The sequence below is a fragment of the Microtus pennsylvanicus genome, chromosome 1 (genome assembly GCF_037038515.1).
Source record: "Microtus pennsylvanicus isolate mMicPen1 chromosome 1, mMicPen1.hap1, whole genome shotgun sequence".
Taxonomy (NCBI): Eukaryota; Metazoa; Chordata; class Mammalia; order Rodentia; family Cricetidae; genus Microtus; species Microtus pennsylvanicus.
In genome coordinates, this window is record NC_134579.1 from 73,492,633 (window position 1) to 73,514,742 (window position 22,110).

The 22,110-nt window shown below is 49.5% G+C and overlaps 1 protein-coding gene and 1 non-coding gene across 22 annotated transcripts; both read right to left on the reverse strand.

Annotated features, from left to right (window-relative positions):
* Nucleotides 1–330: 330 nt before the first annotated feature.
* Eif4g1 (eukaryotic translation initiation factor 4 gamma 1) lies at nucleotides 331–20,495 on the reverse strand. Of its 21 annotated transcripts, none has more exons than XM_075968351.1 (34): nucleotides 20,346–20,495; nucleotides 19,563–19,619; nucleotides 19,266–19,359; nucleotides 18,916–19,002; nucleotides 18,441–18,461; nucleotides 17,703–17,879; nucleotides 17,404–17,503; nucleotides 15,572–15,684; nucleotides 14,694–14,786; nucleotides 14,422–14,488; nucleotides 13,343–14,149; nucleotides 12,721–12,809; nucleotides 12,448–12,634; nucleotides 12,230–12,363; nucleotides 11,968–12,126; nucleotides 11,625–11,810; nucleotides 11,246–11,443; nucleotides 10,752–10,898; nucleotides 9,903–10,139; nucleotides 9,661–9,765; nucleotides 9,399–9,558; nucleotides 9,074–9,174; nucleotides 8,343–8,445; nucleotides 7,958–8,060; nucleotides 7,545–7,771; nucleotides 7,325–7,443; nucleotides 7,057–7,229; nucleotides 6,678–6,803; nucleotides 6,485–6,566; nucleotides 4,553–4,651; nucleotides 4,313–4,447; nucleotides 4,106–4,187; nucleotides 3,854–3,994; nucleotides 331–963 (listed from the first exon to the last, which is right to left on the reverse strand). In XM_075968351.1, exons 3-34 carry the CDS (start codon nucleotides 19,323–19,325, stop codon nucleotides 779–781), a joined length of 4,803 nt encoding a protein of 1,600 aa, XP_075824466.1. In that variant the 5' UTR covers nucleotides 19,326–19,359; nucleotides 19,563–19,619; nucleotides 20,346–20,495; the 3' UTR covers nucleotides 331–778. The 21 variants fall into 21 exon arrangements, with proteins under 21 accessions (XP_075824466.1, XP_075824409.1, XP_075824440.1 ...); XM_075968294.1 differs by having other exon boundaries at nucleotides 7,325–7,467; XM_075968325.1 differs by having other exon boundaries at nucleotides 11,625–11,813.
* On the reverse strand, nucleotides 9,259–9,333 carry LOC142842845 (small nucleolar RNA SNORD66). The gene has a single exon (XR_012909502.1). It is a non-coding gene; the product is annotated as a small nucleolar RNA SNORD66 (small nucleolar RNA).
* Nucleotides 20,496–22,110: the final 1,615 nt, after the last annotated feature.

Consider the following 22,110-nt stretch of genomic DNA (forward strand, 5'->3'; position numbering starts at 1 on the left):
GCCTCAAACCCAGGGCAAGAATCACCCTGGTAGCACTAAGTATTCTATAGCACTAATCTCCCATGTCAAACCAATAAGAGCCCAATCCTCAAAAAAAGAAAAAAAGAAAAGAAAAAAACCCAAGAAAACAAAACAAAAAACCAAAAAACAAAACAAAGAACAACCCAAAAAAAACAAAACAAAACCAATTCCTTGGGTCCACCCCTTCTCCCCAATCATTGACCGGGAAAGAGACAGGTACCAAAACTGATAAAATGCCAAGTCTGAAAAGAACGATGTCCATCTTTCCATACTCCTCCAAGGGGGCAGATCAGTAAAGAGGCAGTGAAATTAATTGAATTCATGTTTAATAATTACAGGCACCGTGCCCCCCCTTTCCCCTGCCCAGGCAGCAGCAGGGGTGGTGCAGGGGCTGGGGCATATGCCCCCAGCAGCGAGGACGGCAGTCCCAAGAGTGATTTCAGAAAATAAAAAAGGACCCTAGAGGCAGGCGGTAGTGCCCCTCCCCCCCTGGAAAGACACACCAAATTTCAAGACTTTATATATATCTCTGTGCCCCGGGGGGAGGAGAGGGACACTTGGCAGCATCCTGGAGGGGGGCCCCAGGCAGCCCCAAGCCATCCTGCCTCATCAGTCACTTTATTAGCTCAGACACATCGCACTACAGGCACCCACTGCCACTGCCGCCACTGCTGCCGCCGCCCCCCTGCAGTCCAGGCGGCTGGCTGGCTGGGCCATCCACGTGTCCATGGCTCCAAGTCCCCGGCCCCACCCGCCATCAGTTGTGATCAGACTCCTCCTCCTCAGCCTCACGAAGCCAATTGAAGAAGGCTGTGACAGACTTAAGGGCCACACCCTTGCCCTGCTGCTCAGCAGGATCCTTGCTGCTCTCCCAGCTGTAGAAAGCGTCTTCCTTCACCACGTCCTCATCATACAGAGCATCAAAGAACATTCGAAGCAGGTCTGCAAGCCACAAAGACATCAATTAGGTGACTAGTCTGTACCCAGAGATCCCTCCCAAAGAGACACTGTAAAACTAAGCCCTGACCTACCATCCTGGTATCCAGAGTGACTAGGCCTGACAGAATGCTAATTTCATGACATAAAGAGGCTACCAGAATAAGAATGAGTTACTTGGCCAGCAGCAATCCTTAGGAACAGGCATGTAAGAGGGGAGAAAGGAAGGGGAGTGGGGGAAAACAAAACAACAAAGGCATGTAACCCCAAAAAAGGCTGAGGCAGAAAGATCCAAGGATCAAAAGTTCAGGGCCAGTTCTAGTAGCTTAGCAAAACTGCCTGAAAACGGGAAAAAATGAGGCCAGGTGTGGTGGCGCATGTCTTTAGTCCCAAAACTCAGGAGGCAGAGGCAAGCAGATTTTTGCGTTTTAGGCTAGTATAGATTGTTCTAAACCAGCTAATTCTACAGTAAGACCATATCTCAAGAGAGAAAAAGGAAAGGGAAAGAATAATCAATTCTCCACTTTTTGGCTAACACCAAATGTAGAGTCCAAGGAGAGAAAAGAAAGGAAAAATGTAAGGTATGGGGTCCACAACTGCTCATTACTTGGGATACAGAGGCAAGAGAGGTTCAAATGCTAAGGCAAGCCTAAACTACGTCACTAGTCTGAGGCCAGTCCAGATGACTTAAGATCTGCGTCCAACCCTCACAAACACCCATGACCTTGTTCTGGCCTCTAGGGAGTGCTCACTGTCAGAGTTCACAGGTACTGCCTGAGCCTCGTCTCTGGCCATCAAGAACACCTTCCTTGCCACTGTGCACACTACAGCAACTGAACAAAGCACAAGGACCCCATGTCCAGCACCATGACATCAGTAATGGCTTACCAGCTATGAGAAGCTAGGCCATTCCTCTGACCATCCCACCTGCCGTGGCACAGCTAACCCTTCACTTATTCCTCTGACCATCCCACCTGCTGTGCACAGCTAACCCTTCACTTATTCCTCTGACCATCCCACCTGCTGTGCACAGCTAACCCTTCACTTATTCCTCTGACCATTCCACCTGCTGTGCACAGCTAACCCTTCACTTATTCCTCTGACCATCCCACCTGCCGTGGCACAGCTAACCCTTCACTTATTCCTCTGACCATCCCACCTGCTGTGCACAGCTAACCCTTCACTTATTCCTCTGACCATCCCACCTGCCGTGGCACAGCTAACCCTTCACTTATTCCTCTGACCATCCCACCTGCCGTGGCACAGCTAACCCTTCACTTATTCCTCTGACCATCCCACCTGCCGTGGCACAGCTAACCCTTCACTTATTCCTCTGACCATCCCACCTGCTGTGCACAGCTAACCCTTCACTTATTCCTCTGACCATCCCACCTGCTGTGCACAGCTAACCCTTCACTTATTCCTCTGACCATCCCACCTGCTGTGCACAGCTAACCCTTCACTTATTCCTCTGACCATTCCACCTGCTGTGCACAGCTAACCCTTCACTTATTCCTCTGACCATCCCACCTGCCGTGGCACAGCTAACCCTTCACTCATTTCCACATTTGTGCTCTACAGCCCGTGTACAATCTGAGGACCTATGCAATTGCTCATCTACTTTGTCTAATTTAAACATAAAAGTTATCTTTCGCTGGGTGGTGGTGGGGCATGCCTTTCAGTCCCCGCACTTTGGAGGCAGAGGCAGGCAGATCTCTGATTTTGAGTCCAGCCTGGTCAATAGTTCCAGGACAGACTCCAAAGCTACAGAGAAACCGTTTCAAAAAACCAAACAACAACAAAAGCTATCTAGCGATCTTTCCACTATCCTATAGTCCAAATTTTTAGATAGGCTCCTACCAAACTCTGTAGCATTCATCATTTTCAAACACTTCCCTATACCAAATTTTTTCCTTTGCTCACACGGCTCTGCCCTGTGTGTCTTCATTTCCCGAGTGTTCTTGTTCCTCTTGAGGCAATCCCATTATCCTCAGCAGCTCCTTTCTAAACAAAAAAACCTTAATCCTCTCCCACTGTAAAGTGGAATTAAACAACTAACTGACGATATTTTAAAGATACTTATGCTTCAAGTGCTGTTTTGGTGTTTTGTTTGTAGCCCTGACTGTCTTGCACTCACAGACCTACCTTTTTGTCTCCAGAAAGCCAGAGTGTTAGGGTGGGAATTCTCTGAAATGACCTAATCAGCAAAGGCGGGCCTCTGGTGTGAGGACCACAGGGTGTGGCATCATGCTCAGCTAATCCTTTGTTTACAATCCTACAAAAAGCCTTATTTCACTCAAAGCAAAGCCCCTGCCACTACTTCCATGGCCTGACATACCTGCCCTGCCTCCAGTCCCTCTGTCCCAACTACTCTTCCTTCAGCAGTTCTTTTATTCCAACTCAGGGCCTGCCTGCTCACTGTCAGTCAAACAATTCCGACCCATCACCTCTCAGACTAATCTTCTAACACACTGACTCGAGGCCAGCACAGAACTATGCTCTATTTCCTCACGAGTTACCTAAACACCTGAACATACCCACGTGCTGAATTTATAAACCTCAGTCTTCCAGTGTGGAAAAAGGACAGAAACCCACAAAGGCTATGCGGTAAGAAGGCAAGGTAAGCCAAGCATTTCAGATCTGTGCCAGACACAGTGGCACACCATGTCTGAAAGATACTGTTAATCACCTCTGTGCTGCTGTCACCTGTAGGTCAAGACAGGATATCAAACCTCAAGGCTTAGATTAACTCATTCAATTTGCAGGCAAGAAAACATGCATTGGGTAGGGTCATTTTGTTCTTTACCCACCTTTCTTAGGTTGAGTACCTTCCGTGACCACCCTCTTCTATCTGGCAGTCCCCTTGCCCCACCCATCCCTGCAGCCTGGCTCTTACTGGCAGGCTGTTCTAAGGTCACTACAAGGGCCTGGAGGGCGTAGAGTGCTTGTAGCTCCTTCTGCTCATCACACAAGTATTTCTGCAGCAGTCTCGCTCGCAGTTTCAACACTGTGACATCCACTCGGAGAGGAGTCTCAACTACAGGGAAAGACAAGGATAAATGTAATACTGCAGACTTCACCAGGCTTAGCCCCAGAAGGCCAAGATCAAAACCCCTCTCCCTCTATTTGCCTCTCCGTCGCTCCTTACAGATAATTGCAGAATGACAGACAGCCGTCATGAGGGCTCGAACTAATGTATTGGATGCTATCTGCTGCTCATTCAGGTTGGCCTGTGCAAAAAAACAAAGGCTCCTAAGTTCTAAATTATGCCTCCAAGTACCCACTCCTGTCACCTCCCAAAACATCCCATCTTAAAAACTACCTCTCTACTTCCCGTTTTCCAGGAGAAATATACCTCTATCCAGTCAAACACCCGCTGGTTACTGCTGCCCTCCTTCAGCAGCTTCTCCAGCTGCCTACGCAGCTCCTCAAAGGCAAGTGCCCTCTGGCCAGGAGCTTCAGACTCTTCTCCCAAGGTATATTCCACCTTCTAAAAGCAAATAACCAACAACCAAGGTCAAGCAAGATTACAGAGTAAAGAGGAGGAAAAGATGCGAAAAGCTAGCCCCAAATGCAGAACAAACTAGTCTCAAACCTGTTCAGTCACAAATGAATTAATGTCTTGGCCTTCTGCTAGAAATTCCCTCCAGCTCAGACCAGCCTCTCGCCACAGCATCCCCACCTTTTTGGGACCCTGAAAAACAAAAGAGCAATTCAGCATCTCAATATCTACCTCTACCCGTGGTTTCTACCTCTGAGGACTCAACAGTCCTCAACAGTCATCTAAATGTACCACACGGGGACTACCCTTCCATGTCTAAATCAAAAACATATCCCAAGCAATAGGAACTCACCCACCACCACAGTGGTGTGACATGAGAGGGAAAAAGTCTCTAGTAAAAAAAATTCATTAGTAGGACTCTTAAAGAAATCACTAGGGGCTGGAGAGATGGCTCAGTGGTTAAGAGCTTTGCCTGTTCTTCCAAAGGTCCTGAGTTCAAGTCCCAACAACCACATGTGCTCACAACCATCTGTAATGAGATTTGGTGCCCTCTTCTGGCCTGCAGGGATACATGCAGGCAGAACACGGAATATATAATTAATAAATCTTAAATAAAAATCACTAGATCTCAAAAGGTAAACAAGCAAATCTATGTCTTACCCTGGTATATGCCTTATATATCACCTATATTCCCAAGCAGCTTTTAATTTTTTTTTTTTGTTTTAAAGTATTTATTATTGTTTGTTAGACCTGGAGAGATGGCTTAGCAGTTAAGAACTTGTTTGGGTCCCAGCACCCACATGGTGGTTTCAAAGAAGAAAAAAACAAAACAAAACAAAACAAAACAAAAAACCGTTAGGAGGTAGTGCCACACCAGGACAGCCACAGATACACCTGTTAAAATAAAAAAAATAAAAAAACCAACCAAAAAAAGAACTAGGAACTAACAGATGTGCCTAAGGGTTTCCTGAGTTCAGAAAATCTTAGCAGCAATAACACCCTCACACCTACCAAAAAGTCCCCTTGAGTCCCTTTCAAACTCTTCAAACTACACACCCCAACTTCTTCTTCTCTTTTTGGTTTTTCGAGACAGGGTTTCTCTGTGGCTTTGGAGCCTGTCCTGGAACTAGCTCTGTAGACCAGGCTGGTCTCGAACTCACAGAGATCCGCCAGCCTCTGCCTCCCAAGTGCTGGGATTAAAGGTGTGCGCTACCATCGCCCGGCCATACCCCAACTTCTTACCATCATGAGCATCACCCCCAACTTGCCTTTCAAGACTTTTACATTCTAATCACTTCCATTAACTTTGTTTTTCGAGACAGGGTTTCTCCATAGCTTTTGGTTCCTGTCCTGGAACTAGCTCTTGTAGACCAGGCCGGCCTTGAACTCAGAGATCTGCCTGCCTCTGCCTCCTGAGTGCTGGGATTAAAGGCGTGCGCCACCACCACCCAGCTACTTCCATTAACTTCCATGTTCTTCAAAGAAGGCCTTTTATTGTAACAGCTGCCAAATAAATATCCTGTAACTCCATGGCACTGAGACACCATTTTTTCCTATTATTTCACATTTCACTCAAGTTGCTGAAACTGCCATTTCCTGCTTTTTTCTACCAGGTTCATACTCTTTAACTGTTATAACCCCGGGAGCTCAGTATTTAGTGAATGTTCAAAAGAACAGTGATCAAATGACTAAATAAATGAATTAACCACACAGGTCTAGGATCTTTCCTTATCAATCTTCCTTCAGCCCAGGCAGAATTCATGAATGACAGAAACTACCTTAAACTTTCCCCCCCCCCAAGACAAGTTTTAGAGCCTGGCCGGGAACTAGCTCTTGCAGACCAGGCTGGCCTTGAACTCCTCCTCTGCCTCTGCCACCTGACTGCTGGGATTAAAGGCATGCGCCACCACTGCCTGGCACTTAAATAAACTTTTCAAGTACCCAAGGTCAAAGGACCAAGAAACTCCAAAGCAGCCAAAGCCACTTAAGTCATGAATACATTCCCCTTTGAAAGGCCAAACTCACCATGCTCTTGCATAAGAGACCCAGGATCTCCAGCAACAAAGAAGTAGCTTTGCCTATGGGCCTCAGAGGCTTCGTAATTTCCCTGCAAGAGAAATCAATCCTGATAGTCTCCATAGCCCTCGACATTACTTCATCCCTCTCCAAACACAGCATTCAAGTTGTCTCACTCCATTGTAAATGAGGGAGGGCTTACCTGAAGAGCTCTCCCATGGGTACCCCATCTTCCTGGAGAATGGGTGTTATCAATTCTGCCAGGTAAAGCCATACATGAGGGATATCAATTTCCATGTCCTCGGCCAATTCTAGTGTTTCATACAGCCTGAAAAGGGAATGAAAAGTCAGGGCATTTGGGGAGATGGGCCTTCCAGGGAAATGTAGCATGACAAGTATCAAATGTGGAGGCCCTCCAGAAACATTTTCCAGACATGACAATCTCAAGCTAAAGCCACCATCACCCCTTACAAAGCTAATTGGAATGGTCGGCCTATATACTCAATGCAAAGTTCCATGAACTCCATAAAGAAATTGGTGGATATGTGAAAACGGAAGGTCCACAGAAATAAATCATTTACCCTTGATAGTACTGGGCAGTAGAGAGGTGCCCTGAGCAGAGCAGCTGGTGCAGCAGCCGCCCCATGTGCTCACGAGCAATGGTGCTACGCTCCAGTGTGGACTCAATGCCATGCCGCACAAAGATGAAGAGCAAGGAGGGTGACGCCAGCTCCTGGACACACTGTACTGCCTCCTGTGGAGGGCAGAGCACACCGAGAAAAGTATCACTCCCTGGCCCAACCTTTACAAACCATGCCAGTCAGCACAGCTCCCCTTCTCAGTGCCAACCTTCATGTCATTGAGATGGAGATATTCCTCAATGATGGCCTTGGATTTCTTCTCCACCTCATCCTCTGAGAGTGCAGCCTTTGGAGGGCTCATTGGTGGGAGATTGGCTTCCCGCTTCACTATGGGGGCAAGGGGAGGAGAACCTTTCAATTACTCATCTTAACAGTCTAGAGCCACATCAGCCTCTCCTCTGTTCCTCTGCCAGCCTTCCTTTCCTTACCAGGATCCCGACCACGATCCTCTGTGAGGCTAGCTGCCTTGCGCAGTCCCTCAGGCTGGGAAGGTCGCTCTCTACTCCGCTCCTCCACTTCCTTGCTAAAACTTCGCTTGGTGGTTGGTGTTCTGGCACGATCAGGTCGGTCCCCACGGTCACCTCCCCGTTCACTCCGCTCTAGTCGGTCTCCCCGGTCCCCAGCTTTCTCACCTCTTTCTCGGCTTAAGCTACTCCTGGAAGAAGAGATACATTGTTTCTCACCTATACTTGCTCAAGCACTTGTAGGGCAGCTGCTAGGTGGTATTCTTGGCAACAAGGACATGTCTAAGCAATACAAGTAAGAGAAATCTCTATGCTTTGACAACCAAAACCCAATCACAATATTCTGTGAGAACAACCCCACCCCCTAAAATTCTCACCTCTGTACAACACGCCTGTTATCTGTGTTCTCTGTAGGTAATGCTTGTTGAAGAGCAGAAAAGCGATTCAAGGTACTAGTAGCTGGACGAGTGGCTTCTGATGCTATAGAGACAGAAAGCTGCATTAACCCACTTCTTCCTTCCCAGAGCTATAGTTCCAAGAGTGCTCCATGCCTCATTCACTCTCCTACTTTATGCACCCCCTCTATCATTGAGGACTCTTGGTCGCAAAGTTGACAGGAAGTAATTCATTCTCTGGCATTATGTATATTCCTCCTGTATTCATTCCCTACTTACTTATTCTGAGTTTCCTGTGGAGGGAAGACTATACCTTAAGGGAGCTGAGAATAGCAATTACCCAGTTTCCTACAGTGGCTTTCCATACCTGTGTCTGAGGGCTTGGCTCCTGAGCCCCCACTGCTGCCCTTGCCCCAACTCAGTCGCCCTCCTGGTGCAAAGAGTTGGTTGTTAGAATCAATGGAACCAGGCTGCAGAAGGAAAGACAGTAGATTTATAGACTTCTGACCTAGCTTAAGCCCTTAGCCAACACCACCTCACACAGCCACAAGGTAACAAGTGATCCAACTCAAGAGAACACATAAAGGAGTAACTGTTGTCCTATCCCAGTAGTTCTTCATAGACAGCGGAACTCCACATAATTCCACATAATTCATAGATCAGAAAACAGCACCCTTTGATTTCTTTTCAGTCACTTAAAAGTGTAAAGCCTGGCTGGGCGGTGGTGGCGCACGCCTTTAATCCCAGCACTCGGGAGGCAGAGGCAGGCGGATCTCTGTGAGTTCGAGACCAGCCTGGTCTACAGAGCTAGTTCCAGTAGAGGCTCCAAAACCACAGAGAAACCCTGTCCCGAAAAACCAAAATAAATAAATAAATAAATTTAAAGTGTAAAGCCTGTTCTTGGCTTGATCTGGTGTCCTGTCAGTTTGCTAGGACCGACGTGAACAAACACTATAGCTGGCGCACTTCGTCTAACTTGTCTCTAGCAATCTAGAGTCTAGGAGGAAAAGTTCAGCTGTCAGCACCCTAACTGGGGGGACTAATGGCAGTTCCTCTCTCCTCACCCTCCACCTCACCCACTCCAGAATACAACCCTACCTTTGTGATCTTGGTGAGCCGGGAGGTGTCAATGGGGCGGCTGCCTTTGCTAATGGGGACTGTATTCCAGCCACCATCATCCACAAGTGGAAGGCCACGGCCTGAGACAAAAAAAGAAAAAAGGAGGGGGGGATGTTGGGATAACAAGTCCTAACAACTTCCTTCTTGTGCCACCTCAGCCTTTCTTCCTCAGATCCTCAATCCCATCATGTGGACTCAGTGGCCCAGACACGTGGCACTAACAGAAGTCATCAGTGGAAAGCATGTTACCCTCATACCCTCCAGGAGGTTCACTGTCTCCTCTTAGCCCTAGCCTCAAACTCACTGATGGGCGGGCCTGGAGGGCCACCCCGACGCTTGTCGCCGCCCTTGGCCATGAGCTGCTGCACTTTGATATGTTCTCGGTGCTCTTCCATCTCAGCTTCCTTGTGGATCTGATCAATAGTCTTGGGCCCCTGATCCCCTCGGCGTGGAACCCAATTGCTCTTTGAAAACCAAACAAAACCAGCAGTTATTTTGGGTTGGCAGGGATCAGACAAGGCAGTGTCAGGAACTCAAACAGCAGATAAAGTGGGGAAGAGACACACCTGCCGCAGATCTAGTACATCCTGCAGCATGAAACGGATACGAGATGAAGTCTTCTTTTCTTTAATGATTTTTTCCATTTGGTTGAAATACTGATCCATTCGAGGCTAGGAAGCAAAGGATCAAGTCAATTATCTCTCATACCTCACCTCTGGCATTGGCTAAGCAGCCCAGACCCCTCAGCCTTGTATGTTGTCAGCAGGCCCGTATATTTCACCCATTCCCCACATCCCAGGACCTCTACCTTGGCTTTTGCAAAGTCCAGGTCTTTGCCAATAGTGGTGAGGAGGCGACAGAGGCATTCCAGGGACTCTTCATCATGGTTCTTAAGTAGTTTGACCACACAATCATGCATTATTGCTTCTGTTAACATCTTCAGCTTGAATAACTCTCCAATGAACTTGATATTCCCTAAAGAGCGCCGCCGAGCTATGTCCCGGGCTTCTTCTAGTTCTTCTTTCAGGCGTCCCCGTTCTTCTGCCTGTCAGTCATAGGACAAAGATTATGTCAAAATGATAACCATGGGGCTGTAGAGATGGGTCAGTGGTTAAGAATACTTGCCATTCTTGCAGAAGACCTGGATTCAGTTCCCAATACCCATGTGGTAGCTTACAACCATCTATACTCCAGTTCCAAGGAATCCAGTGCCCCTTTCTGGCACCAGACATGTACAATGTACACATAATACATACATGCTGACAAAACATACATATAAAAATAAAGCTAAGGCCGGGTGGTAGTGAGCATGCCTTTAATTCCAGCACTCAGAAGATAGAGGCAGGCAGATCTCTGGGAGTTTGAGGCCAGCCTGATCTACAAGAGCTAGTTCCAGAACAGCTAGGGCTGTTACACAAAGAAACCCTGTCTCTAGCAACAAAAACAAACAAAAAAGCTAAGAACAAAACAGTTACTTGGCTAAAACCCCCTTTTCTCTTTTTATCTAGATAGCCAGGCTATTATTAAACACTCATGTCCTAAGGTCAAAGAGAGTCCTCAAGAATCTTAATACTACTATCCCCAGAGCTCTACAGCCAAGCTGACTGGTGGGTGAGGGTGGTGACCACAGAGTAGAATTGGCAATACACTTTCTCACCGTAGCAGCTTCATCCATCTCTTTTTGCTTTTTTTCAAAAACTTCATCATCATCTTTGTCTTTCTCAAATTCCTTCTGGCATCGATTTAACAACAGTTTTCGAAAATTCACAGTCACTGTTGGCTTTTCTGTAGTGGGCACTTTCAGCTGTTGGCCAAAGATAGTATCACACTAAAATCAGTACACGCCTTTCAAGTTTTCTTGGATGCTGTATAACAGACAAGGGGGAACCAAGGAAAGCTGGACTCCAGGATCCCCAGGAAGATGTAGGAAACTACATAAGATGTAAAAAACTAGACGAGCAAGATGGCTCAGTGTGTGAAGAAGCCTGCCATGCAAGTTTGGCAATCTGAGTTTAATTTCCAGAAATCCACATAAAGTTAGAAGAGAACTGACTCCACAAAGTTATCCCTACTGCCAAACGTGCACTGGAGCAAACATGTAACTATATACACTAAGGGACATAAAATAAATGTTGAATAGCGGAAACTAACCGCCATGAGGCAGCGGCACATATTGGCATAAGCCACAGAGAAGTTGGGCTCTGAAATGGCTTTCTCAAAGATGAGGTCAATAACTCCTTTGAGGCGTTCCTCGGTGTCAATGGCCAGCTGTGTCACCTGCTTCATCAGCTGCTGGAACATCTGGGGTGTCAGCTTATTCAGGATGGAGCGCACCCTGCGGAACAGGTCCTGTCAGGGAAGACGACAGGATCTAGTTTAGTACTCAAAGTAAACACTGGCTGCTTAGACAGACGCAATGGTAGGAACTGAGTCCAGACACTGATAATCAGCATGGTGGACACAGTAAAGTGGCTCAGAAAGCAGATCTTGAGAAGCAGGAATGGAGACCAAAGGCAAGATGTGCCAGTACCTGGGTTTTGCTTCCATCAGCATCCTCTTCCCCTCGATCCTTATCAGCTGCTGTCCGTTTGCTACTGGGTTTCCAAGCCTTCTCTGCTTTGTTCAGTTTTATGTCTTCAGTCATTATGACTGAGGAAATGATCTTGCGTGTTTCCTTTCGTGGACCCTGCTGAGAGCGCCTGGGTCCCAAGCCAGCCTGCTAGACAAGGGATGAGGACAAATGAAAATAAAGAAAAATAAAGAATAGCAAGTATAGTATGTGACCCCATTACCACATAGCCTCAAGACTCGCAGGCTGAGGCACACAAGATCCCACCCTGTTACACATCCGCCCCTCAGCCAGCCCCACTCACCGGCCCTCGTGGCAGCTCCCCACCTGGCCCACCCCTTGGGGGCCCACGGTTATTGAGGGTTGGTCGGCCAAGGTTGGCAAAAGGTGGAGTGAAATCTGGGCCACAGTTTATGCCAGGTAGCCTGGAGGGGTCCAGCTGCCGAAGTGGTGTTTTATTGGCCTGCAGAGAAGATGTATGTCTTAGGAACGGGTTAGGGTTACCAACTTCTCTTTGGAGGCTTCAGGCACTCCCAGGTCAAACCAACATTCCTCAAAACACCAACCTTGTCGAGCACTACATCAGTGATATGGGGCAATCCTTCTGGTTTCTGCATACTGGCAAAGATGAATTGAAAGCCGAGCAGGAATTCCCTGTCATAACGCTTCTTTTCTTCAAGGTTCAGAGGCTTCCACTGATCTGCACGACAGGATGCAATCACACTGCTATGTTCTGTTACAGGGCTACCCATTTCTCAACCACTCAACTCTTCCTTAAACACACCTGATTTGTACTCATACTTCTGCTCCCCAGGCTGGATGTTCTCAGCATTATGAATTTTGTCTTCCTTAGAGTCCCAGGTTTCATCTGCTTCCTCAGGCTGTGGGGGCACAGTGCTGCCCTCAGACTCTGGGCTTGGGTTGACGCTTGTAGGAGGCTGATTCTCTACCTCTGGTACTGCTGGGTCCACCTTCAATCATAGAAGAAGGCCCAGGTTCAGTCACATGGTCACCACTCCCAACTGTGCCATTTTCCCTCAACTACCTGTTTCCTTACCTCCTTGAAGGCATCTAGAAGGTCACCCACAGCCTCCTTCTTATTTAGCTCTTTAATTTTCCGCCTCCTCTTTGGCACAGATACTGCCACTAAAAGAAAAGGAGGAGAAAGAGAAGGACCAAGCTGTGAATGAGTTAATAGTATCCCTAACACACGGAGGAAAAAGACAAAAAAATAAAACCAGCCACACACAGCATTCCCTCTCTATCACTCCCACTTTAGGCTCTGAATCTTAACTGTAAGCCACGCATCATGGCCCAGTTCTGTAATTCAGAACTTGGAGACAGAGACATAAGTATCAGGAGTTCATGGCCAGCCCGGGCTACATAAGACCTTGTCTCAAAACTTACTTCTTGGGGTTTATCACAAGTCCAAAAATGGGAGCCCATTTGTGGGAGGCTATGCACACAAAGGTGGTACATGCCTTTTAATTCCAGCACTTGGGAGGCAGAGGCAGGCAGAACTCGAGTCTGAGGTTAGCCTATTCTGTGTATCAAGTTCCCAGAGAGCCAAAAGCTACATAAATACCATCTCAAAACAAAACAGAAGAGGTGCCAAATGGGAGACCAACGAAGAGAACACCCCCAAAATGGACAACACCAATCATCTAGCTGTATCTTACCTTGGGTGGCTGCTGCCACCTCTAAATTATGAGACAACTGGGCTGGGACAGGAGTGCTGTCGAGGGGGAGTTCCTCGGCTGCCTTCTCACTCTCAGCTTCCCCGCCCTCCTCTTCTTCCTCTACTTCTTCCTCCTGAGCAGGAGATGTATCCAAAGGAGCCACAGGTGGAGAGGCAGAGAGAGTGGTGGCTGGTGCCATGGATGAAACCTCCTTGACCTGTTCCTCTGGCTCACTGACTGGGCTTAGGTCCACAGCTGGTGGTGGTGAGGGGGCTCCATTGAGCAGTTCCTCAGGCTGGGCAGTTGGAGCAATGGGCACAGGTGATTCAGAAGCACAAACTAAAAGAGGGGGAGAAGCTGGCTCTGTGCTTGACTCCACCTCTGGTTCCAGATCCTCAGATGGGACCATGCCATTGGGCTCATGAGTTTCTGCCCTGTGAGGTGCCAGGGACGTGGAAACCGGGAGAGGACTGGAAGAGAACTCGGATTCTGGAATGGGTTTGCTGAGCGTCACTTCTACTTCCAGTATGGGTTCAGCAAGAGTGGGTTCTGGAGAGAGGCAATATGGCTCCCCAGTTTCACAAGAGATGGGGGTCGATTCTTCTACAGACATTTGTATCATCCCCGTTGTCATAGTGTCCCCAGGAATGGAGAGGACTCCAAGATTAGACTCAGACCCCGGCTCCAAAATTGGGGGTGGTGATGGGGTTGGAGAAGGTGATGAAGGCTGAGATTCTGTGCCAGGGCTGTGCTCTGGGCCAGGTAGTCCTGGTCGCCCCCCAATAGCTGCTCCCTGTGACCGGTCATCTACACAAAACGAACAAGAATTCATGACAGCAAGTTCTTCACTGTTTTCTTCCTCTTAGCTAAGGTTACTTCAATTTAACATTCTCATCCTACATCCCAGTCTTCTCCCACTAAGGCTGTTTTCCCATTTCTTCCAAAACAGTCTAACTTCAAACCCACTACATGAAACCTAAGTCATCCTTCTCTGGTACTCAGCTCACACCACTCCACCTCCCTCAAGTTTAATACGCATACTTCACCTCCCATAAAAGCCGTGCAACTGCCTTCCTTACCTGGCCGGATAATGACAGCAACCTGAGGCGACTCCCCATTAGGCTGAGGCTCCAGACCGCCTCCCGTCTGCAGGACACAAGTGTTAAAAGTGTGCACTGAGGAGTTCCCCACCCTTCTTTACTAGAGTCATTTCTACTTTAGCTCTGCGTAGAAATCCAGAAAGCAGGGAAATAAACCCCTTAGGTGAAGGAAAAGATCAAGTGACTTGGGAATCCAGGACAGAAGAGCTGTCCAGGCCAAGGTTATCTATCACTCCAACAGCTGACAGTACCTGGGGAGGAGTAGGCGTGGAGGCAGTGCGGGCCCCAGACATGATCTCTTCTGTGATATCCTTCCCCCCTTGGTTTGGGTCTCGAATTCGAATCTGGGGAAAAAAAGCTACAGGATGAGTGGGAAGCAGAAGGAGCCCACCTCTCCACCCTGTCCCACTCCTAAGACTCTGGGCCAACCTCCCACCCCTACTGGGAAGCAGGTGGGTGGGTGCCAGAAACCCCATGAGTTCTACTGTCAACCCATCCGGCTGCTCTTGTAGTCGCTGCCCTAGTCCCCACCCCTAAGACTCTTGACCTCACAGAACAGCCCTGTACATCACAATGCCCCTCCCTCCCTCCCTCCCCTCTACCCACCGGCATCCCTAAGTCAATGGCTGCACACCCTGGAGCTCAAGACCCCCATCTAGCATCCAGCTAGCTCACTTGTGGCTGGTCGGCCTGATCTCTAGGGGTAGGGCCCAGATGCAGTGGGTGGAGCCAGGGTGACTCAGCGGCTTCCCCAGCCCTGGCACCCTATTCTGGGCACCATGCCCAGGGCTTGAGGACTGAGCAGAGGCGTAGGCCTCCAGAGCTTCCAGGACTAGGGGGTGAAGAGCACAAAACAAACCATTTCCAAAGCTAACCACCAGCAACCCCAAACCAATCACAGGTCTTATGAGCCTACTAGAGTACAAGTCTCTGGGAAATTTCCCTGCTGCTCACTTAGTCCTCCCATGAGCACCTTCTACACTGCAATCACCTTACAAGGAACCTTTGTACTCCACAGACCCTGACCTCTGCTTAAGCTCAGATGAAAGTCTATCAAGTTCTGCACTCATGAGTACACCATCCCAGGAGTCCGTCCCCAGATGTCCCAGAACCCCTCACTGCTACTCACAGTTTTCCGCTCCCTCTTAGGGGCAATCTGGGGCGGCTGGTTCATCAGAACTGGGGCAGGAGCCACACTAGCAGGAAACTGCTGCACACCTTGGGCCGGATAATAGGCACCAGCTTGAGGGAAGGAGGACAGAAAAAAAGATTTGTGACAGCATCAGGACCCAAACATATACTAATACTGCTTGAACACCTCCCACTGCAGAACGTCTCATCATACACAGCCGGCCCCTTGCCCTTCCCTGCCCGCCTCCCTAGGGAATTAGGTGTCTGTCAAAGCAGGGGAACCAGTTTGAACTGCATTTACAAGAATTCCTCACAGCGACACACACACACCTTGTAGACAGAACTCCTTCTTCTCTATGCTACGAGGTACCTGTTTTACCCCACAAGGCACTCTTATGTACCCCACCCCAGCAACATACATAGACACTCTCAACTTGAGACAATCAGCTGTTTGGCAGGGAATAAAAAGGGTTTCCAAATCATTCCACTCAAGCTGACTCCAATTCCTAATTTAGCCCTTTGCAAGAAGTAATGTAACAAAAAGTAACACTGGGCCCAAGAAAAGTAAAATTTTCTAACCCAATTGTCTCCAACGAGGGGTACACTTGTAACTCATCCCAATTCCCACTTACTACTTCTGAAAGCACCAACGGTGGTTATGCTTAAAATCACACATACATACACATATCTACAACTATAAATGTATTAAACGCACATACTTAACATCTTCCCAATGGGAAAAATTTTCAGATACTGATCTAAGTTAGCATGGTGGCACAGACTTGTAATTCCAACAACCAGAGGCAGGGGGAATCATTGCAAGTTTGAGGCTAGCCTGGTCTACAGAGCAAGTTCCAAGAAAAGCCATAACTACATCATTTAAGACCCTGTCTCAAAAACAAAACCCATTGCCATACAGATCAGAACAATCCTTTCATTGAACATATATGAAAGATAACTATGAAAAATCACTCAAACCCATGTTATTGTCTCCCAACTATGAAAGAAACCAACCAGAAAAAGTCTAACTTGGCTTTCAAGTCGGAGCCTGTATTTCTTTCAGTTTATTTTTAATTATGTGTCTGTGTGGGGGTATTTATACATCTGCAGGTACCCAAAGTGGCCAGAGATGTTGGATCCTCAGGCTTTGGAAGTGATAGACGGTGTGAGCTGCCTGAAATGGGAGCTGCTATAGAATTTGAGGCCTCTGCAAGAGCAGTTACTCTTAGCCACTGAGTTCTGTGTCTCCAGCCCTTTCTTTTTGAAGTCATATTCGTTTTTAGCATATGCATGCCCGAGTACCATGGGTTACGAGGGGAGGGGAGAAGACAATTTGTGGGAGTCAGTTCTCTCTGACCCACCAGGTTCCAGTGACCAAACTCAGTGATCAATGCTATCAGGCTTGGGGGCAAATCTTTTAGCCAGAGTCATCTTGAAGATCCTCATCCTGTGTTTGTTTTTTTTGTTTTTTAAAGTCAGGCTATTAACATGTGGCTCTGGCTGTCCTGGAACTCACTGTGTAGACCAGGCTGTCTTCAAATGAAGAGCTCCTCCTGCCTCAACCTTCTGATTGCTGGCTGGGATTAAAGGCGTGTGTCACCACACCTAGCTTTGATCACGTGTTTCTAGAAGTGGAGAAGAGTCCAACTCTCTTAGCAAAGGAGCAAAGCCTCCCTTACCAATGAATTAAATTATTAGGCACTAATCCTTATCATATATCAATTCTATCATTTAAAAACCAACAGCAGGCGTAGGAAAAGTCTTAGAAAGCAGACCACCTTAGAAACGCCCTAGGGCGCGCTCTCACCACTGACTCCTTCCCCTGCTTACCGTAGGTCCCAAACTCGGTAGGGCTTGCACCCGGATAGAAGCCTGGGGCTCCTGGCTGCACAGGGTACTGCTGTGTTGGGACAACATATGTGGAACGCCCCTGATGGGGGTTGGGGAGAAAGGAGGGAAAAGAAGATGAGGAAAGCTATGAACACCACATCAGATTATGAAGTAGGGAAAGCCAAGCTTGGGCAATGACTAGCAATCCCACCTCTGTAAGAGAAATGGATCTAGAAAGCCAGGGAGGAGAGGAGGAGGATTAAGCTCAAGGTAGCCTGGCTTCCAGCCCCCAGCCTCACCTGTCCAGGGATATAGTAGGCTCCTTGGGAGGCTGAATAGGAGATCTGGGAAGGGATCATCATTACTTGGGATCCAGCAGGGTAGACATGGGTAGCTGGGCCAGGACGGGCAGGGGCTGCACTCTGTACTCGGGAGGCTGCACTGCTCGGGGGCTGGGCCCGGCTAGGGTAGAAGTGCTATTGGGAAGAAGGAGAGCAGTAGGAATCAAGAAAGGGAGGGAGCGAACAGCAAAACCAGCACTCCACAATGTCTATACAGCCTTAAAGAGCACTGTAGGCTTCAGAGCACAGAGACCAATCAATCCTTCCAAAACCCACAGGATCAACTGATGGCTAAGTGGCCTCTTGTACTAACACTTGCCTCCAAACTTAGATGAATACTTTGTATCCTCTGCTCTCACTACCATGCACACTCCGTCACCTCTATACATACTATCCCTCCAGAGTCTTCCTAACATCAAGATGCATCATGCCTGAGTACAGCCCTTGAGGGCAACATACTCCCCAACATGCACTAGTCCACCTCAAGTACAGAGACTAACTGCTACATGCAACCATCTTCCAGTTCTGGGATACTTGCTCTTCCAACAGTTAACCTCGAACATGCAGGATCTGAACTGAAGACCTAAACAGCAAACAAGGCCCCACCCTGAATATCCCATCTGTGTCTAGCTATGGACTAAGGTGGAGGATGGGGTGACACCAAGAGGTGGCTCAGGATTAGAAAAGAGGTATTACCTGCAGAGACCTGAATCCTCCCTGAGAGCACATGGGGACAGGAAAGACGACAATTACCCCCAAGGTTTGAGGGGACTTAGGGGGAGTGGAGGAGGTAGGAAAAGAATCCTTTCACTTAGGAAGAACTTGGAGAACAGAAAAAAATGAAAGCACAGCTGGAATGTTTATCTCGTCACAGTTCAAAGAGAAAGCAAAGAGGAACAGGGTAATGGCAACCTCCTAGTGTAATAGAGCTGGTAGCAAGGCCCACAGCACTGACCCCAATTCTCAAAGGCGCAAAGACCCCGTAATGCCTACCACTCTCACAGACTACAAACTTCAGCGTAAGTAACTAACACGGCCCGAAAGAACACAGAGCAACTGTCAGGAAACTGGAGGCAAGCACACAACCTCCATAGTTTCCATCCTAGACCCAAACCAGCAGCAGACTCTCCCAGTTCCCACCCAGCGGCCTACTCTATCCACAGCCCCTCACCTGGCGGGGCTGAGAAGGCGTGTTCATTTGTGTCGCTTGTGGCGTGCTAAACACCACCGGTGCAGTCTGCCCCGGGGGAAACGCTGGCTGAAGGGGAGAGACCAGAGTTCAGCAAGAGGGGAAGCCTGGGTGGGGCCGAAACCCAAGCTGCTGAAACAAGGGGAGCAGACCTGCAGCAACAGCCTCAGCAGTCCACATGTTCCCTCCCTGTGACAGCCCCAGGGACAGCCAGGGGCCCTATCTCAATTTGGCAGCAGGCAGCTGCACTTTGCCCTGACACAGATGGGGGTGGGAAAACTGAGCACTGCATGACCTCCACCCCACCAGAGTCCTCATTTCGCCTTGATTACCTGTGGGAGTCCAGGGGACCTGGCGGGTGGGGGGCCTGTGGGCTGAGGAGCTTTGTTCATTTCATTTGGTGCCACATCAGGGTCCCCCCAGCACCTGTTGGAAACAGCAGAGCTCGGAATGGGGAAGGGACCCAATCTTACGAGAAATGGGCTGGGGGGGAGGTTGTTTCAAGAGCTAAAACCAACACAGATCAAGGGAGGTGCCAAGGGAATGCAGAAACAGAAATAATCCAGACTACGGACCCCACCAACACGCCCGACCCCACCCTTGCCTGCTCAAACAGCCCCCTCACTCACCCCCTCGGTTAAGAATAAGTCCACAGTGCGGCCTACAGGTTCTGGGCATCCGAAGGCCTGGGGTTGGGAGGTGAGGGGTATCAACCTGGCTCCACGGGGCCCAAGACCAACCAGACCGGAAATTCCAGGTCTCGCTGGCACCAGGCTCCCGGATCACAAATGAAGCCGGCTGCTTCGGCCGTGGTGTCCCCACCCCCCACCCGGGGACACCGGGTTCGGAGCCTGCCGCGGGGCACTCGCACGGGGCCGGAGGCCTGAGACCGCCCGGGAACACAAGCCAGGAAGGGCGCGAGTCTGGCCGCACCAGCAGGGCGGGCGGCGACGGCAGCGGAGCCGGCTCGGGGCAGGCGAGGGTCGGCCGCCGGGCGGGGCTGGGGGCTCCTCCCTGCCCGCCGCCGCCTCCCTGCCCTGCGCAACGCGGCCAGTGCCAAAGAACAACGTGTCACTTCCCGGCGGCCGCCCGGGCCCCGCAGGGGGGAGGGGGCGGCGGGTCTGCGCCGCGGAGCCTGCGCCGGGCCGCGGCCCCGGCCCAGCGGAGGTGGCTGTCGCGTCGCCGCCCCAGCGCCCTCCCCGCCCGGGCCGGCCGGGCCCTGCTCCCCACCCCCACCCGGGCCCGGCCCGGCACACGTGGGCCGGGGATCGGCCTGGCGAGTAGGGCCTGGGCGCGGGCGCGGGGCCGGGGCGCCGGGGCGGCGGCGCAGGGTGGCGGGCCCCGGCCTGGATGGCGGCGGATGCGGGGGGAGGGGTGGGGGGCCGGGTCGGGCCCGGACATGGCGGCTTTACCTTCAGTCTCCTTCAGTCCGCGCGGCCGAGCCCCACGCAGCCGCACAGACGTAGTCCACAACCATTTCCGGCTCCCCGCACGGATCCCGCTCGGCGGCCACCGCTTCTCCGCAGGCGCAGCCGGCGCCCCACGTGACCGGCGCAGAGGGCGGAGCTGCGCTGGCGCTGGGGAAGCACATGGGATTTGCTCCGCCCCGTCACGTGATGCTCACTGCCCGCCCTCGTGTCCCCTCCCGAACTTTGGAACTCCCAGGCCGACCCCCTCAGAGGCTCTGGCGGTTCTTTAGTTCATTCATACTTTGCGCAAGCATTTATTGAGCGCGTGAGTGCTAAGCGAAGTGCGGGCTGGGAGCTGAGAATGTTCAATTTAAATGCAGTTCCGCCTTAATATACGGTACACTACAAATTATGTAGCCTCTGAAAATGCTGTAGATTTGATCTTTGATAGGCCTATTAACAAAAGAGACTGAATGTTGCACCAAAAGAACTGCGGCATTCTAACTAAAGATGCAATTTTACATTCGCTGTTTACAAAAAACCAGTCGCTCCTAGGAAAAGGCAATCATGAAAACTTTGGAATAATGGAAGAAGCGATCCCAAAAGCCTAGTGTACAGGTGCATGTCTGCAATACCCAGAATTCTCATGGCTAGGGCCGCGAGTGGCACAGTGATTCACTGGTTAGAACACTGGCTGCTCTTCAAGAGGACCTGGGTTCAACTCTCATCACCCATATGGCAACTGTCTTTTGGCCTCTGGCACCAGGCATGCATGTAGTACAGAGTCTTAACATGCAAGCAAAACACTCATACAAAATAACTATTTAAAAATAAATTTTTAGGGGCTGGAGAGATGGCTCAGTGGTTAAGAGCATTGCCTGCTCTTCCAAAGGACCCGAGTTTGATTCCCAGCAACCACATGGTGGCTCACAACCATCTGTGATGAGGTCTGGTGTCCTCTTCTGGCCGGCAGACATACATGCAGACAGAATATTGTATCCATAATAAATAAATAAATATTAAAATAAATAAATTTTTAAAAATAGGAAGATTTGCCGGTTGGTGGTGCTACACGCCTTTAATCTCAGCACTTGGGAGGCAGAGGCAGCTGGATCTCTGAGGTCAAGGCCGGCCTGATCTACCGAGCAAGTTCGAGGACAGCCAAGGCCACACAGAGAAACTCTCCCGGTCTTGAAACTTCTACCCAAAACAAAGAAATAAACAAACTGCGTCTGGCTAGGTGGTGGTAGCCCACACCTTTAATCCCAGTCTGCTCTCCAAAACCCACATTAAAAACTGGCCAGAAAGCCGGGCGGTGGTGGCGCACGCCTTTAATCCCAGCACTTGGGAGGAAGAGGCAGGCAGATCTCTGTGAGTTCGAGACCAGCCTGATCTACAAGAGCTAGTTCCAGGACAGGCTCCAAAACCACAGAGAAACCCTGTCTCGAAAAAGCAAAGCAAAACAAAAACAAAAACAAAAAAACTGGCTGGAGTTTGTAATCCCAGCACCAGGAAAGCAAAATCAAGACGAGCCCCTGGGGCTTGCCAACCAGCCCATCTATCTGAATCAATTCATCTCAATATTATGTGATTTTGTCTCAAAAAGGGTTGGCAGCTCCCCAGGAAAACACCACACACAAAAATAAAATAAACCTTTAACAAAAATTAAGGCCTACTGATTTTATCTAAAAACAAAAACCAGGGCTGGTGAGATGGAGACCTGAGTTCAACCCCTGGAACTAACTTCGTAATAACTAAATTTTGTTTT

What these genes read in the sequence shown, in the direction of transcription:
- Eif4g1 (XM_075968275.1), bottom strand. Translation starts at nt 19,325, where the DNA reads ATGAACAAAGCTCCTCAGCCCACAGGCCCCCCACCCGCCAGGTCCCCT. An exon ending in AGATGGATGAAGCTGCTACG is followed by an intron (nt 10,140 to 10,751) that starts GTGAGAAAGTGT and finishes TATGACTGACAG; the next exon opens with GCAGAAGAACGGGGACGCCT. An exon ending in CCCTCCAGGCCCGCCCATCA is followed by an intron (nt 9,175 to 9,398) that starts GTGAGTTTGAGG and finishes TTTTTGTCTCAG; the next exon opens with GCCGTGGCCTTCCACTTGTG.